This window comes from Crocodylus porosus, unplaced genomic scaffold (genome assembly GCF_001723895.1).
Source record: "Crocodylus porosus isolate Cpor-Errol unplaced genomic scaffold, CroPor_comp1, whole genome shotgun sequence".
Lineage (NCBI taxonomy): Eukaryota > Metazoa > Chordata > Crocodylia > Crocodylidae > Crocodylus > Crocodylus porosus.
In genome coordinates, this window is record NW_017728931.1 from 64243446 (window position 1) to 64260782 (window position 17337).

Consider the following 17337-nt stretch of genomic DNA (forward strand, 5'->3'; position numbering starts at 1 on the left):
GAATCCTCCTGGATCGTCTCAATCTTCATTCGCTCACCCGGTCCATTGCCTCAGGGTCAATCCACCAGTGTCCCAGTCATCAAGCTTCCTCTGAGCCACTGTTCCCTCCAGCATGCTGGCTCTTCTCCATTTGTCCAGCGGGGCTAGCACCATGGATGACCCTGACAACCGCCTGCTCTCCATGCTATCCGCTGCCTCCGAAGCAGCAGCCACCATTTGTAAATCCGTCGGCCAGCATCTGACGTCACCGTCAGCTGCAGCTGTACATAGAGGCGGCTAACGAGCCATGTGGGTTCTCCCTCCATCGCTGTGTCTCTCCTGTCCTGGGCTCCAGGTAAGTTTCCCTTGCTACCTCGGCCCCCGGGACAATCTCTCTAAAAAAACTGGAGCAAAAACTGACATAGGCATACAGTTCTTGGGATGGGTTTTATTACTGAACAGAGAATTCAGAAGATCTTTATAATTTCAGTCCTTGCTTTTCTTTAACTCCATGCAAACGCCTCATGTATTCTTATCGCTGTTATTCTTTTGTATAAGTAACTATGTTTATCATGAGTGGCAATGATTTGGCATCCCTTGACATACGGTGGCTTCATTTGAAACATCTTAAAGAGGTGTGATTTTCACAAATTTCAAGTGCCCACTCCAAAAATCAGGCCTTTTCAAAATGTTTTGTGAAGAACACTAAACAATGAAGTCACCACAGATAATTAACCACTTTTTAAAGTTAGTTATTGTATTTTTAGCATTCTATACACATTGGCCTATTTAAATAATAAATAGTAGATGAGATAGGGAGAAAGAAACAATGCATGAAAGAAAATTTGTGACTTGACTTGAAGGCAAAATTCAAAATGTTGCACATGCCAGCTTTTGCAATGATGATGAATATTGATTTCAAGGTGAATAGTCCAAAATCATAAGCAACCCATCATGAAATTATATTTTAAAATACATGCAACAATGTTTCTAACTACCAGCTGACTCTTATTTTTCATTTTTAACAATTATAGGAGAAAGCTACAATATTACCACTGCTCAGGTGTCAGAGTAAATGATTCAAGGACTACAGCCAGGATTCAAATTGACTCTTTAGGGTTGCCTATATATATGGCCATTCACATTCTAATTAGAATGAATGAGAGCAGATTTGATTAACTGAGACTTGATTAATCGAGACTCAATTAACTAAGTCTGCCTCATGTTCTAATTAGTACATTCCAGCATTCTAACACTCTTTGAATGAGCTTTAGATAAAGCATCCCACAGCCATTTAAAAATATGGGGGCTTAATACATATGATGGTGAGCCATTTTAATTAGAGCAGGTCTCCAGGAACTGCTCTAACTAAAACACCTCACCCACCAACCCTGAGCATGTGTATAGGCAGCCTAGATGCCTAGCTAGGTCTTTGGTAGAGTTTTGCTGCCTAATTAACAAAGAACAATTCAAATCAGCAGACCTGTTTCTCCTGATCTGGTAGATCCACAGAGCTCATTCTTAATTCATATAGAAAGTACTTAACTCAGTTTAAAGCTGATAGTGATGGTGGTGGTGGTGCCCACATTTGCCTGGTAGCCTAGTACCTATAGAACCTGTCCAGGAAATCAGAATCCTACATCCTAGGCCTATTCTTGCCCACATCTTCCACTTCCAAGGAGGAGGCCCGAACCACCAGGCTATAACAGCAGGCTGAATGAGACATTCTCCACCTCCTCCTTTTGAGCTTGGGGCTATATAAAGATAATAATACAAGACATATGACCAGAAGGAAAGCAAGCCAGATGGAGTCTCCTTCTATAGGCTGTTTGTGGCACCCACTGGAGAAGGGTAATTTGGGGGTTTCGTCCCCGTGTTTAGCATTATTTCTTGTTTTTAAATGAATATCTGTTTAATATAAAATGCATAAATAATTCTAAGAGCAATCAAATGGGATCATGAATTTAGCCTAAGGATTTTGGCACCCCATCCCCAGGAATGAGGAATCCTGGTTTTAATCCTTGCTGCCAAGACTGAATTGCCCTTTCAAAGCATGTACTAGTTCCCATTCTCTGTACCTAGATGCCTAAACCTGAATTATTCATAGATACCACCAAAGTCCCTCCAAAGGCTATATAAGGATCTTAGGTACCTGAACTGTTCCAGCTGAATGAGCTTCTGGAGCAAGAAGCCTAATAATAAGGTATTGAAAGCATAGGTGCCTAAGGGACTGTTCTGAATTCTGGCTTGGATGGGAATAGCATGATAGATGTAATTTTTGCAACCTTATTCATCACTTCTATTCAATATTACTGGCTTTATTTTTGATCTAGAATTAAAATATTACTTTGAGTTGATTTAGTCTTTTAAAATATACATGTTGTATAAAAATTCAGCTTTGTGAATAACTATTAATTAATAATCTATAAATAACTAAAGCCTCTTAGAGATTTGAACCCTTGATATAGCGAAGCACTTAAGCATGTGCTTCATGAAAACTGAATGGTTCAATTCTGATGATAATAATTGGACTTCAGCAAGTGCTTAAGTGCTTTACTGAACAAGAAGGGGTACTGCATAAATATATTCAATTTCTTTGCTGAAATATAGTCTAAAATATGCTCAACTTTGTGTTGCACTTAAGCCTTAATGGAGGCAATGAGAATTGAGCACTTTTTGAAAGAACAAATGAACAATCAAACAAATAAATGAACAGACAAATGAAAGAGCTAAGGTAATAATATTATATTATGAAGCTGTTACGCTAAAATGTTGTTAGAGTTTTTTGTCTCCTGCTGTATCTGGGAAGTCAATTATTCAGTATTATAAAATATCTATTTATAAGGTTTTATTCAATCAAACAAGGCAAGAGTAAACCTAAATGGTACTGCATCTATTGTGATACCCCTGTATATCAAGATCTACATAGACAGTAAAATGCATTTTAAGTTACCGGTATTTTATGTAAACTTCTCTCTCTTTTTTACATGTCTGCATTATTTTAGAATATGGATGATTTTCATTTAATTAAACTCTTACCTTGAATCTAAACTGAAACGTCCTCCCCCCAACCCCAAAATGCAGCATAAGAAGCATGAGTTTATGTCTTGGGTAGTAAAATGGATGGAAAATACTTGTTTAAAACCAATTAGACACAGGATGTTTTGTTGGTGCAATAATTATTAAAAATGGACCTCACAAGAGGCACTGAAGAGTGTATTGTCTCTGTAGAAGAGTGCACAAAAATCTCTTTATGAAATGAGTATCAAAATACATCACCTAATTCTGACAGAAATTAAAATACATTTTATTAAAAATTGCTTGGCAAATGGTCTCATGATCTATTTCCACTAATCAAGAATTATATATTTAAAGGGCATCCCTGCATCTGTTTTACATCAAAATCAAATAAAAGATTTCCGTAGCAACTGGTTTTAATTTTTTGTGCCCCAACATAGATATGAAAATGAATTATGATGTAAGCAAACTTTTTTTTTATAAAATGTTACTTCACTTAATACAGTGATTGAAAAAAGGTGTTTTTTATGTTACCTATTTCATCTAGATCAATCATTGTCATCTATTAAAATCTGGGAATAAATTGAGTGAAAATGCCTTTAATACTGTGACTGCTTGACATTAAAGACAGGATTTCCTGTATTTTTGTGTCTAGGTGCTGAGGTTCCTTAGTTATTTTAGGGGTTAAAAGCTGTAGTCACTGATGCGTATATATTAGGCTGTATTCATAAAACACGGCATGTAGCCTGCCTCAAACGATTACAGTCTAACAACAGAGACCAATAGAAAGAGGACAAGATCCAAGAAAGCTGAGGTAAGGCTAGATTCTCAAGCATTGTCAAGTTAGATGCAATAGCTAATAGGGTATAATATGGTAATGTGTCAGGGGATGCTCATGTGTACTTTCAGCTTTATACGCTACTAATCTCAGGAGGACAGAATAAGTGGTAGCAACCAAAGGTTTAATTTTAAAAGAGATTTCTAACAAGCTCCAGCTACCTCCACTAACTTGACTAGCAAGGTAAATTATTTTGTATTACTTTACAAACTGATGTTAAGGGTGTGGATATTTATGTAATGTGGGATATGATTTCATGGGGTAAATCAAACATGACATTCCCAAGACATGTTTTATTTTTACTTTTTGGAATGTTTCCCAATATCCAGCAATTTCTGAGGCTAGCAGATCTGTGGGATAATGCACTTGCTAATTACACAAATGAAAATAACCAATATCAAGAAATTACCACATTTTGTAAAAAATTAATAACAAAATCAGTCATTTAACTCTTGCATATATAGTATCAGGATTTTTTTAATATGATTTTCAGTTTTGGCAGTAAACTTTCTGTATCTCACAACACATCTGTACTATTGACCTCTGGATGTAAAATGCTCTCCACTCTATCAAAAACCAAATAGAACAACAGAGTTTATGAAGCACTGTTGCTATGCTACCCCTGCATTGTCTGGAGGAATACATGATCAGTTGATGTCTCTTTCATCATCTAATAATGGCAAATGCTTAACTTAAAGTGAAGAAATATAAATGTGAACTGGGTACCAAATGAATGAAAATGCATATTTTATGAAACACAGTAAAACCTGAGATCTAGGGTTTATTCTTTAAGTAATTTTTAGTGCTTTTTAAAGAAGAACTCCAATAATTTGAGATGGAGGACTGGGGGGAATGAATTAGTCAAGTAGGTTTTTTTCTAGGCTTTTTAGGAACATGCCCAACAAACAGCTGTTAAATGCTTTTTGATCCTTCTTGTGTGTGACGAGAAAAGGCCCTGGAAAATTTGATCCATATGTCCTTATAATTTAGGAAGAAAAAAGTAAAACCATATGACTAAGGGAGGAATACATATTAGAATGTGTAGTTCTCTTTACACATTGTGATATTCAAACTATTGGTTTGCGCAAAAATGATTCTGTAAAGGCATCCAATATAACCTTTTTCAGAATTACAGAACTCATGATTTAATATCAGAAAACGGTCAGAATTTCCAGGTTTTTCGAAATGACTGAACACCCAATTTAATGTGTTAGCAGCATGACATTTTACCTGAATCACAAGTATATTGTTCAAAACTGAAAAATCTTAGTATTTGATACCTTTGTATGACTATAAAGTGATGTCACAGGTGGCAGAACGTGGTCCTTTCCTAAGGGAAAAAACAAAAACAAAATAAAATTATTTAATTATTAAGTTAACTATATCTAGGATATTGTTAAGGGGTACTTTAACTGGAGACAGCTAATTGCTTTTCTCCCTTTCCAAGGCAAACAATGGCAGTAAGCATCTATTCCAGCCTTTTGCTATTGTTCTTGACCAATACTGTGTGGACTCGAACTGTGAGACAAGCCTATGATGTGACAGATCCTGAGGACTGGCCTTACTTCACCTTCGAATGTCCAAAAGAATGCTTCTGCCCTCCCGGTTTCCCTAATGCTTTATATTGTGATAACAAGGGACTTAAAGAAATACCTGCGATCCCAGCAAGAATTTGGTACCTCTATCTTCAAAACAACTTTATTGAAACAATTTCTGAGAAGCCTTTTGTAAATGCCACTTATCTGAGATGGATAAATTTAAACAAAAACAAGATCACCAATAAGGGGATCGAAAATGGTGCACTGAGCAAATTGAAGAGGTTGCTTTACTTGTTCCTGGAAGATAATGAATTGGAGGAGGTACCTGCTCCTTTACCAACAAGCCTGGAGCAGCTGAGACTGGCTAGAAACAACATCTCCCGGATTCCTGAGGGAGTCTTTAGCAACTTGGAAAACCTCACACTGCTAGATCTGCACCACAACATGCTGTTGGACAGTGCTCTTCAAAGTGACACCTTCCAGGGACTCAGCAGTCTCATGCAACTCAACATAGCAAAAAATTCTCTCAAGAAAATGCCATTAAGTCTTCCAGCTAATACGATGCAGCTGTTTTTAGACAACAATTCTATTGAAGTGATACCAGAAAACTATTTTAATGCGATACCCAAAGTGACTTTCCTTAGACTGAACTACAATAAATTATCTGATGATGGTATTCCCCCAAATGTGTTTAATGTTTCATCTATTTTAGACCTACAGCTGTCATACAACCAGCTCACTAAAATTCCACCTATCAGTGCTCAACTTGAGCATCTTCACCTTGATCACAACAGGATCCAAAGTAAGTGTCTACTGTTAAATGTGAATTAACAACAAGAACTAAAATCTGTGAAAGTCTCTTCTCCCCAGTGAACCACTTCAGTATCTCATTGTGCCCAAGAGCCATTTTTCAAAACTGAGAAGACTTTGAATGGTTTGAATTTATTTTACTAAGAAGATTAAAATATTTTGTGCTGGTAATCTTGATAATGTTAGAATCAATTTGAAAAAAGTCGTAAAAATACTGAGTTAAAAACTCAAAAATATGCTTTAAGGAAAGTGCGCATTGACAGGGAGATGAGGAAGATGAGCTTAATTAGCCAATTCAGATTCTCACATAGTGCCTATACCATATCATTTCTAAGAACATATTTGTTTGACCTATCTGAATATATCTGCCCTTAGATGCTTTTTAATCTTTTAGCCTTGATATTTTCTAGCATGTAAAACAGGTAAATGAGCACATTAAAGTGTACTTTGGCACTCACATTCCCAAATGTGCATGAAATCAGCCATATTATACCAGGAAATCCAGTTGTTATATGTAGAAGCTAAGAGATTAAAGAAAAAAAAGTAGATTGTTAAATCCACATTTAGCCAACTATATAACAGGTTACATTTTCAAAGTTGCAATCACTCCATTGTTCCTCCGGAGATTAAAAAGAGCTGTTGACTACTTATCTTCCTGGCTTTTTACCTGAAGGTAGAGTTGAAAGCCTAATTATACACACCTGTTCTTTAACACCAGTACCAATAATCAACATTATCTGTCTACATGCCTAAAGACTAATTAGGAACTGGATTTTAAAAGCTTCAGGCTATACATATTTTCCATCTCTTTGTTTCTGTGGGCTAAATGCCAAACCCCTGACTCAGTCTTGTCATGAAAAAAACTAATACTGACATAAAAGTTTGTCCGAGTAAAGATTTTAGGAGTTAGCCCTTGACTCCCATTTCCAAGACACATGAAATGTGTCAGTATGTCAGCATCATGCATTTCAGTTTACTCCCAGAATCTATTCAGACATAAGACATACTTAGGATATGAAGAGCAGAAATACCAATAAGGTTTCCTAGTTACCCAATCATATAAAACTAAATCACCCAGGTTAACCAAATGTATTCAACTTTTGCTTGTAGTTCAAATTATTTCATCCCATAAAACAAAACTTAAATGACCACTTGCTAATATTTTTTGCCAAAATTAAACAATTCGATGTTTACCCATATTGAACCATTAATGCTTTGGCCTAACATACAGTCCTCTTCTTTCTCTAGCATTCCTTCACCACTAAGCCAGCTAACATGGTATATGAATTAGCAAACCAGTTCCATATTACTATGTGATATAGTATTACCATATGAAAATCTCACGCGTATATTATAACTAATGGCTTGATTCTTAGAAAAAAGATGATACAGTAACTCATACACTGTAAACCTAAGATGAAGTGCCTACTAATAAATCAGGCTAATTAAATACACTTGCAATTCCTGAGATTACAAAGCCAAAAATGTAACATTTTGTATAGAGGTATTAATTCTGTACAGCTGGATGTCATTTCAATGGACTACTAGAAGTCTGAAATGTCATTAGAATTAGGGCTCATGACAACTTGCCTACTGAGCAAATGTCATCCATTGATTACAACAGGATTTAACTAAATCGTGCCACTGCAAAACTCCAGTTGTATATGCTATCTGCTCTTATTTGAATGGACACTTAGCAGACACTGGTGGAATGGAATCAGTAACGATATGCCTGGTATATTAGGCAACAGCCAAGTTTTTAAATAGGGTTGAAATACTCTTTTATTTTAAAGACACATAATATCAAGGCTAAAAGATTAAAAAGCATCTAAGGGCAGAGACAGAGGCAGTTAAGGTCTCTCAGGTGTCTTAGTCACGCTTCAAAATAGGATCTAGGCTTCTTACTCAAGCATTTTGAAAATATTAGCCTTGGTTTTTCATGAACCGTGGAAGAAAACCAGATACAAGACGACAGTATTCTAACCACAAATCCACTATTATTTCAGTTTTAGAGAGATGTAGTTAGCTGTGTTAGTCAAAAGTCAGGCAGAAAGTAGGCAGGTTTACACCTTAGACACTAACTGGTATGGAGAAGCATAAGCTTTCAAAGGTGACACCCTACTCACTACATACTAATGAAGCATTTGATGAAGTAGGCTGTTGCCTACAAAAAGTTTATGCCTCTCTGTGCCAGTTATTTCAAATTTAACAAGCTAAAACAATACAATTAAATTGCCCTGGATATCAAAACATGTAGGTAAAGCAAAGGGAGTCAACACAAAGACATCAATGATTCACTGTATCACCATATTTTACCAGTGCTATCAAAAAGTATGTGATAACTGCAAATATTCTACTGTATTAACTACTAGCTCTGACATCTAAGACCTCAGAAGACCTTTAGTATTAAAGAGCAAAAGACAGATGAATATAATTTTCCCTGGCAGAAAGCAGAAGTGACATCAACTTGCAGATCAGTTTTTTTGTTCTGTTTAGAGCAAGGGAAAAGAATGCTTAATTAGTTTAAAAAGCTAATGAAAGAAAACATATTTTAGACTCTTGGATCTAATTTCTCCATACAGTGGTTCCAAACTAAGTTCACTTTTTTCTGTTTGGCATTAGTCTTTGTTCCTTTCTAGGAATCAAATGAAAACTGAATGTCACATTTGCCAGTACTGTAGTATAGTAGGTAGTTGGCTTATACATCAATATTAGTTTTTCACATAGTGTGCTCTCCCTTATTTGTTTATTTTACAGTATAACTTAACTTCCGCTGTAAAGTTCAAGGCCCCATTTTGCTTGAGATTTTATAAATACAGGATGACATAGGATGAAACCTAGGCCATGTTGAAACTAATAAGGTCTTGACACAGGTTTCAAAGATGCTTAGATTTTATCTAAGATCCCTTCTGAAAGACCATGTGATATAAAGAACAGCAAAAGCAATGGCAGAGCAAACAAAGCACAGAGACAAAAAAAAAATCAACATTAAAAGAGTGATGATGCACACATATCAGATTGGCTCCAAGCCATTTAAGCACGTCTATCTTATTTACATATGTATTTTAACTAAGACGACAACAATAGCATTCAGGGGATTTCACATGAGGCTAAATTGGGGAAAAAAGCAGTGTTGGAAAAGATAAGAGAGAGAGGAAAACAGAGGGATAGAAACACTATGGAGTATGTGAGTACAATTGGCAGGGATAGTAAACTTAGACAGAACAACAATTATAGTACAAACAAAGGGGTGATCAAAGAAGAGAGCGATCAGTGCCAATACAGCAAAATAGAAAAAACAAAATAACCAGAATAAAGCAGATTCCAGGGATGAGTGAGCGGAGGTAGCAGGAGATTGCAAAAGCTCCCTCTCAGCTCCTAGTACGGTATCCCAAACAAAGATGAGAATTTGAAGTCCTGAGACATGGAGCGAAGTGGTTCCTTCCAACTCCATTGTAGGGATCTTGCTGGAGGAGGGAGTTGTAGGGCCCAATTCATCCTTGGAAGTCAGGACTATAGCTAAAGTGACTGTCCTGACTTTTTTGTGACAGTCCTAAATTTGGGACAATTTTTTTGTCCTTCCTGTGTTTTACATCCAAAAAAGCAACCGTTTTGCCCAGTTTTCAGTTTTCCTTTCAAGTATGGAATTTTTTAAAGATTGGCTTCATATTCTTGCTGTTATTTACTATGTGTTTTGGGAAATAAACCACTGACCCCAGTACTCCTGATGGACCCTAACAACTGTGGCTTACTGCAACAGGGATTGAATGGCCCTGACTTCCTCACTGCTCCTCAGCTCAGACCAGTGCTGACCCTCAAAACGTGCCTTTCAAAAATTTTTTATCCCTACAGTGGTAAAGATAATCCACAGACTTTACTGGATATCTGTCTGGGCCACAGAATGGAAGAGGATGTTCTGCAGTTGCCTGCCCATGTGTGTTCAAGTAGCACTACTACATTAGACATCAATGGAGACTCTTCCATACTTCAAGGAATTTTTTTTTTTTTTATGTGTATTCCCTTATTTAGGCATTACACAGCTTATTGTGATTACTGTCCATATAGGTAGAAGAAAGAAAAAGGCAGAAGAATTTAAGTAGTTAAAATAGAGAGAGAGAGAGAGAGAGAGAGAGAGGCAGAAAAAGGCAGAAGAATTTAAGTAGTTAAAATATATTACTTTTCAGCCTCACAGATACCACGTCTTAGTCAAATATACTACTTCTTAGTCAAAAGCCCCATTCCAGAGCTCTGGCAGACAAAGAATAAAGGACACTGGCACAAAGATTTTCCTCCAGTATTACATTCCAAAAATCAGGAGGAATATTAGTCCCACAATGGTACGACGGAATGAGGAAAGATGTCTTCATTTTATTGGCAGTTTGGGTCACAGATGAGCTTGAAGAAGTCTAGTATGAGAGGTACAAAAGATAGCCTCAGCCTGCTGAGTTATGTTAGATGGCCTGTTGTTCTGGTTTGTTTCGTCCTTGGGCCTGGTACAGACATTATACTTTTACTGGTATAAGTGATTGGAAACCGGTCTCTCTCTCTAACAAAACAGATGTTTGGTACACAAAAGCAGTCTATACCCATAACAGAACAGAAGTTTGGCTTACACAGACTGGTTTAAAAATGGCTGAACCCAGTTTAAGATTTGCACCCCACCAAAGGGCGAATGTGTGCTCTGTTCGCTGCCAATCTAAACTATGCTGCTTATAGCAAATCACATAAACTTAGACCGATTCTGCCTCAGGCTTTTTGAATGTCTGTGCCTAGCCCTGATGATGACTGTCTTCTATAAAAATTGTCCTGTGGACTTTCATGGTGTTCTTATTTCCACGTGTCCTGAAATGGCAGATTTTTGCCCAACTGGGATCATTCAAAAATCACATTTTAATAATTACAATCATTATGAAATAGCACTTGGCAGCTTCTAATTTCATAGTGGGATGCATAAAAATGAACTTTATTGCGAGTTTAAAACTTAAATGCACAAATAAAGTAAATCAGTCTCAGGACCTATTTAGTCATAAGAAACTATAGATATAAAACCTTTCTGTAAGTAGAAGCTGTCTACGTCTGTTCTTCTGAATAATAAATATTACTTAAAAACAACCACCATATAATTAAATAATTACAAGAACAAATTCTTCTTCAAAGAATTCCAAGCATTTTATAAACATCAGTCAACCATTTTTAAGAAGGAGGCACTTGGTATGTTAGTTGTACTGGCAATTTTTGGGGCACTCATCCTAATTGTCTCGCTTCTGTGACAGATTTGTATTCTTACTAAAAAGAATCACTTAAAAATAAAAGGCTTCTGGTTTTGGGGGGTTTAAAAGACAAAATCCAAGTATAAGTTAATGTTCCAATGACATTATAGACATGTCTGTTCAGGAAAAAATGTTTTTTCCTGTGCAAAAAATGGTGACAAAAAGTAAAGTTTCACTAAAAGTTCCATGGACATATTGCATTGCTAACATCAGAAAACCTTTGTAGTTTTGATGAAAAATGTTTAATTAGGAACTGTTTTACCTATGCTAGTATGGAGGTGCTAAGAAAAATATCTGTGTCTCAGTAACCCACAATCTCCTTTCACACTCTTTAGGAGAGGTGGCCTTGGGCCAATAACAGCTTCAGGCAGACAGGTCAATAGCTTAATGCCACAATTGGACCCAACAAGTTTCACATCATCAATGTATAAAAGTTACTTCAGCCATAACTAAGATAAAACCTACTACTGCCTGACATATGGCAGCTGTTCAACATCACTGCACAAGTGTTCAAGATTAAAAGTGGAAAATGCTTTAGCCAATTGACATGACAGATGTTATATAGGAGGGCCAACATTAAGAAGCTAACGCCTCTAACTCATGAAAAGTGACAAATGATTAAAGCCACAGTATCAAAACTTATTTGAAATAAAATGAGATATATTTTTTCAAAAGAGATGTATCTGTTTCTTACCTGTCAAAATGGGATTGCCAAATTGCCATTGCATCAGTTAACATATACATGGATAAATGTACAGTTTATTTTGAGATAAGAAGAGGGTGCTTTACCATATATTAACTGCTCTGCAGTGACTGTCCATGTGCATTCTCACACCTCCAGGGAAGCAGAAATTCAGCCATAGTAACTTAGATTTCAGGGGGAGAGGCCTACATTACCAGGTTTTTTTCCCCATGGAGTAAAAAGATGCATACAGGCAGTTATTGCCTAGTGGTTGATGTGCAGTAAGGCTACGTGCCGTTTTACAATTCTGCTATTTTTCATATGTTCATGTTTAATTAAACTATTGGAGAGCATGATGTAGGAGAGGAGGAGGGCTTAGTATGCTAACATTATAAAAAGATGCTTGCGTGAACTGCTATTTATAATTTCTGAATTTTAAATATAATACAACAGACAATATGTTTGCTGCAGTTAATGTACAGACACCCAGGATGAAGTTTTCAGACACTGCCAACCTCATTCTGCCCTCACTAAAGTCAAAATCACAACTTGGTTTATAATAAATACACTGAAAACAAAATTCACACCAATAATTTAATGGCCGATCTTCCCACTATCCAGATTTAGGAATGAATTCTAGTTCCTCTCTAGAATATGAATTTGTAGTAAACCTGGTATTAAATTAAATTGAATTGCTTGTGTGCCATAGTCTACTTTGTAATTTCAATCAAAAATAACAAGTAACATATTTTAGAGATAACGATATTAAAAAATGCATTTTTCATACAAGTTACCTGTATTTGCAGATGTCAGTGGCACTCAGATTTGTCCAGCCTCCATTAGCATAGAAGACTATGTTCCCTACAATGATTTTCCACGCCTCCGCTATCTACGCCTGGATGGAAACGACATTCAGCCACCAATTCCACTGGACATCATGATATGCTTTCGGCTTCTACAGGCCATTGTTATTTAAAAAAACAACATCTGACCACCTCATTTGCATTTGCCAGATTTTTAAGAAGCAAATTTTGCTGGCATGAAACCTGTTCTAATTTATAGTTCAATCAGTAACAATTTTCTTTCAATTTTAAATCTTCTTCCTTCTACCTTTTTACATTTACAAAGAGTATTCTTCAAAAAAGTGTCCCTGGTTCTATATGGCATATTTCCTTGATTTAAAAAAAAATCGTATTGCAAATATATTGCAAGTTATGAATTATCACATTTCCAATGGTTCCAAAGCACACTCTTGTTTATTGTTTGATTTTCTTGTTAAACCATATATTAAACATAAGGTCTGTTAAGGCCCTTGCTATACCACCAAATTATATTAACCCTAAACAGCAGTGTAATACTTTTTTTTTTTTTTTTTTTTAAATTCAGGTGCACTTGAATTGACATGCATGTTAAAAAGTCATGTATTACATTATTACAAATCATAACTAACACTGGCCATCCCTAAAATAGCCATCACCATAAGTGGCAGTGAACAATCCATCATTCTGTAGATAAAATTGAACAAAATATTTACTTCGCATATGGAAATATTTCAACTGATACTTTTTTCCACAGGTATGCAATATCTCCAAGGAAGAAAACTATGTATTGCATATAAATATAAAAACACAAAACTAGAAGTAAGGAAATCTAAGGTAAAATCCTGGTTTCATTGAAGTCAACCACAGCTTTGCTACAGACTACAGTGGAATAAGGATGTCATACCTAGTCTTTCCATTCTTGCTTTGCATCAGTTCTTCTCTGAGGCCTTAGAACAATCACTTAACTAATGGGTTTTACATAGAACAGAGGTAAAATCTAAAAACATTTGAAAAGCTGTTGCTGTTATAATTGTTATTGCTAAGATATAAAGAAACCCTAAAGTATATGCATCAGATACATGGCAATGATGTGGTAACATGTTTTCACAGGAAGAACAGACCAAGAATAAAATCAAATATAATCGGTTCAGTGTAATACTTAGTAATCTATTGGCACATGTAACAACACTGGATTTAAGAAAATCCAGATGCTTAGAGTGTGGCACTTTGAAAATGCATTAATAGTGGCAGTGCCATTAGGATATCTTTTTAAGAAGTAGTTCTTTATTTATAGTAAATTATACAGGCAGTCCTTGGATTTATGAGACAAATGATTCCTGAAAACTGAGTCTTAAGTGGAAATGTTGCAACTCGGAACCGATTTTCTCATAGGAAACAATGTTATATGGGGGATTGGTTCCTGAACCAAGGCCAGATACCCTATTTTCACCAAAAATACCCCAGAATTTTATACACAATCAATTACAGATAAGTAATATAGTCACATCAATGTATTTACAGCAAAAGCTGTATTAACCAGCACCTTACAAACTGGCATGCTCTGTTAACCAGCATGCCGGCTCATAAGGGAAAAGTGAAACCAGAAGTGTCCACCATGGCACTTCTGATTCCACAGAGCCCCCACAACCTGAGAGAAAGCATCCTGCACTGCCAAGCCCCCATGGCCCGGGGCATAGCAGGCTGCATGGGTCCTCCCTCCCTGCCCCTCGGGGCCCACAGGAGGAATGGCAACACGGCGGGAGGGGTGGCAACACGGCAAGAGGGGCGGCAACACCCCAGACATGGTGGGATAGGCAGCAGCCCAAACAGGCAAAGATGCCTGTTTGGGCCGCTCAGTAATCCAGCATATTTTTGTTATCCGGCTCCCTCCATTCCCCATGGGTGCCAGATAATAAAGCTTTTACTGTATACTGTAAGTAGCAATCATATTGATTTGGAAGGACTTCGAGGTGACTTTGATGGACTTTTTGAAAGGCTCTTGGGTAGATTTTTTGAAGGGCTCTTGGCTGGAATCTTCTCAAGAGTCTTGGCTGCAGGTTTTTCTGGAGTCTTGTCTGCTTCTTAAAGAAAGTGTCTAAGGAAGTTTGGACAGAAGTTCTCCGGGGAGATGGGCCACACAGCAAACTTGTTCACTGGTGTGGCGTGGCACTGGATCAAGTGTTATAAAGTCAAAACTGACATCAGAAAGTTGAAACGGAGTCAATTTATAAATGTTGAGTGCAAAATGTTGCAACTCGAAACGTATGTCAAGAACTGCCTGTACTTTGATAGTAGGGTATCAGTACACACCCTGAATATTAGAGTGGGAAAATAAAGTTTGTTTGCTATTGCTGGTAGCCATTATAAGGAATAACTCACCAATTATATTTTTAGTTTACTTTTGCCTTTATGTAGAAGGAAATAGTTGCTGTTTGATGGCCTGTGTCTAATTCTGACATGTTAAGACTGTTCAGTAACAAGCATAAAAAAACTAGGCATGTTGTATGTGAATTTATTTTTTCCGTGAATTTATTTTTTCCTTCAAGAATGAAACATTTTTTTTTTTACTAATGGATAGAGGATCTGATTTTGAGAAGTGTTTGAAATTCTAATTTAAGTTTGTCAGAATTTCATAAAATCAGGCCTGAATTGATTTAATTCTACTGTAGTGCATTAGCAGTAATATTCATAGTATGTTGATATAATGGGATACTGCATTGATCTTTCATTGCAGTTTCCCAAAATTATCATTTTTTTTTTCAACCAGCACATTGGAATCAAATTTACTCAATGTCTGAAGTCATAGTAGCTTACTAAATGGTCACTTAATTATCAAGGTCAAAGACCCACTCAGGCTAAGAATCCTGTAGAGCTAGTATGGTTGAATTACAGCAACCTCTATAACTAGTAACAGCATCATGACCAACTCCCTTTGACTCCCCATAATGAATGACAAGGCAGCCAAGTCAATGGGGTGCAAACTTTGCCAAGGATTCAGAGTGCTGCTCAAATGTGCACCTCTGCAACTGAAACAGGAACCCTTAAACTGCCCTGCCAATGAATGTCATTAAATGGCCACTAATAAAGTAAAAATCAGGCTTTTGGAATAAAACATCACCAAGATAGAGAAGCAGGTCTTTTATAAACTCTGTCATACAAATGTTTTGCTTAGCGGGTTATACCCATGTGCTGGTTGATTGAAACAATCCTGTCCATATAATGAAATGTTTTTTATACTGATATGTTCATAAGACAACAAAAGATTAAAAGTAGCTCTACAGTACATATGCATGTTTAGTTCTGCTTCATTTATGGTAGCATATAGTAATTTATTTTTTAGCACACAATTTCATGTGATATTATTACTAAATAAATTAAGATAATGACTATATAATTGTATTTGAAAATGGATTTTCTAGTTGCTTTGAAGATAAATAATACACACCCCATCAGTATATAGTATATAACACACACATATACCAGAGCATATACCTAAACACATACACACACACACACTATATATTTGTCCATACTTACATAAACACATATACGTGTGTGTGTGCATGTATGTGCACATCTGCAGACACACAGAGAGCCACACACACAGAAAATAAGCACACAAGTTCATTTTTAGGAGTGGTAAATATTTTTTTATTGTGATGGTGTTAAGAGGTCCAAAGCAAAGATTAAGACCTGACAGATACTGTTGGCCAGATTATATACTACCTATTAGGTATATAAGTGTATTTGGGTGCCTAAATATGATGGTATTACAACCTATTTGAATCTCTGAAAAACTGTTAGTACAAAACCCTTCTTGCTTAAGTTTTGTTTTTGGTGACCCAATCTTAAGGGTAGATCCTTTCTTTTTTTCTTTTTTCATGTCTTTGTGACAAGGTAGTTAGCAGAATTTGGAGTTTTGTTGGAATCTGAGAGGGTTGCTTTTGCTGTGGCCTCAAACTTGAGATCTCTGGGCTGTCAACTGTGCACATTAGTGCCCACACCACCCCGACCCCTTTAAGGGAAGGTGGAAGCTGTTAGAAATGTAACATTAACAGATCAATGCAGTAGGGGCCAACTGTCATCTCAGGGAAGAATCCTGGATTTGGAAAGAAGGGCTGCAGCTGAAGCCACTTGCATTATTCCTCAGACCAGGGTAGGGAAGGGGGTGGGGAGGGGTGAGGCATCGCTGGACCCGTCAGGCCAGCAGGGAACACCAGAGGGAGGGGACTCTGGGCAGGGGGAGGAAAAAGAGATTCACCTACTTGCAGCAGCTGCTGCTGCTCCTGTCCCCAGTTGAGCCCAGCACCCACACAGGTGCTCTCAACAGCCCACAGGTGGAGTAAGGCAAAAGAAGCTCTAGAGATCTCCCAGGTGAGCC

General features: G+C 36.8%; 1 protein-coding gene and 1 long non-coding RNA gene across 2 annotated transcripts in view; one reads left to right on the top strand and one right to left on the bottom strand.

The window, feature by feature from the left end:
• Positions 1–374: 374 nt before the first annotated feature.
• Positions 375–17337, bottom strand: part of LOC109316874 — a 21049-nt gene continuing 4086 nt past the window's right edge. The window contains exons 2-3 of the long non-coding RNA XR_002102939.1: positions 5116–5165; positions 375–684 (exon numbers count right to left, since the gene is read on the bottom strand). This is a non-coding gene — a long non-coding RNA (uncharacterized LOC109316874). The remainder of the gene's footprint in view (positions 685–5115; positions 5166–17337) is intronic.
• KERA (keratocan) lies at positions 3506–13266 on the top strand. Its single transcript, XM_019545252.1, has 3 exons — positions 3506–3811; positions 5283–6175; positions 12942–13266. Exons 2-3 carry the CDS (start codon positions 5290–5292, stop codon positions 13109–13111), a joined length of 1056 nt encoding a protein of 351 aa, XP_019400797.1. The 5' UTR covers positions 3506–3811; positions 5283–5289; the 3' UTR covers positions 13112–13266.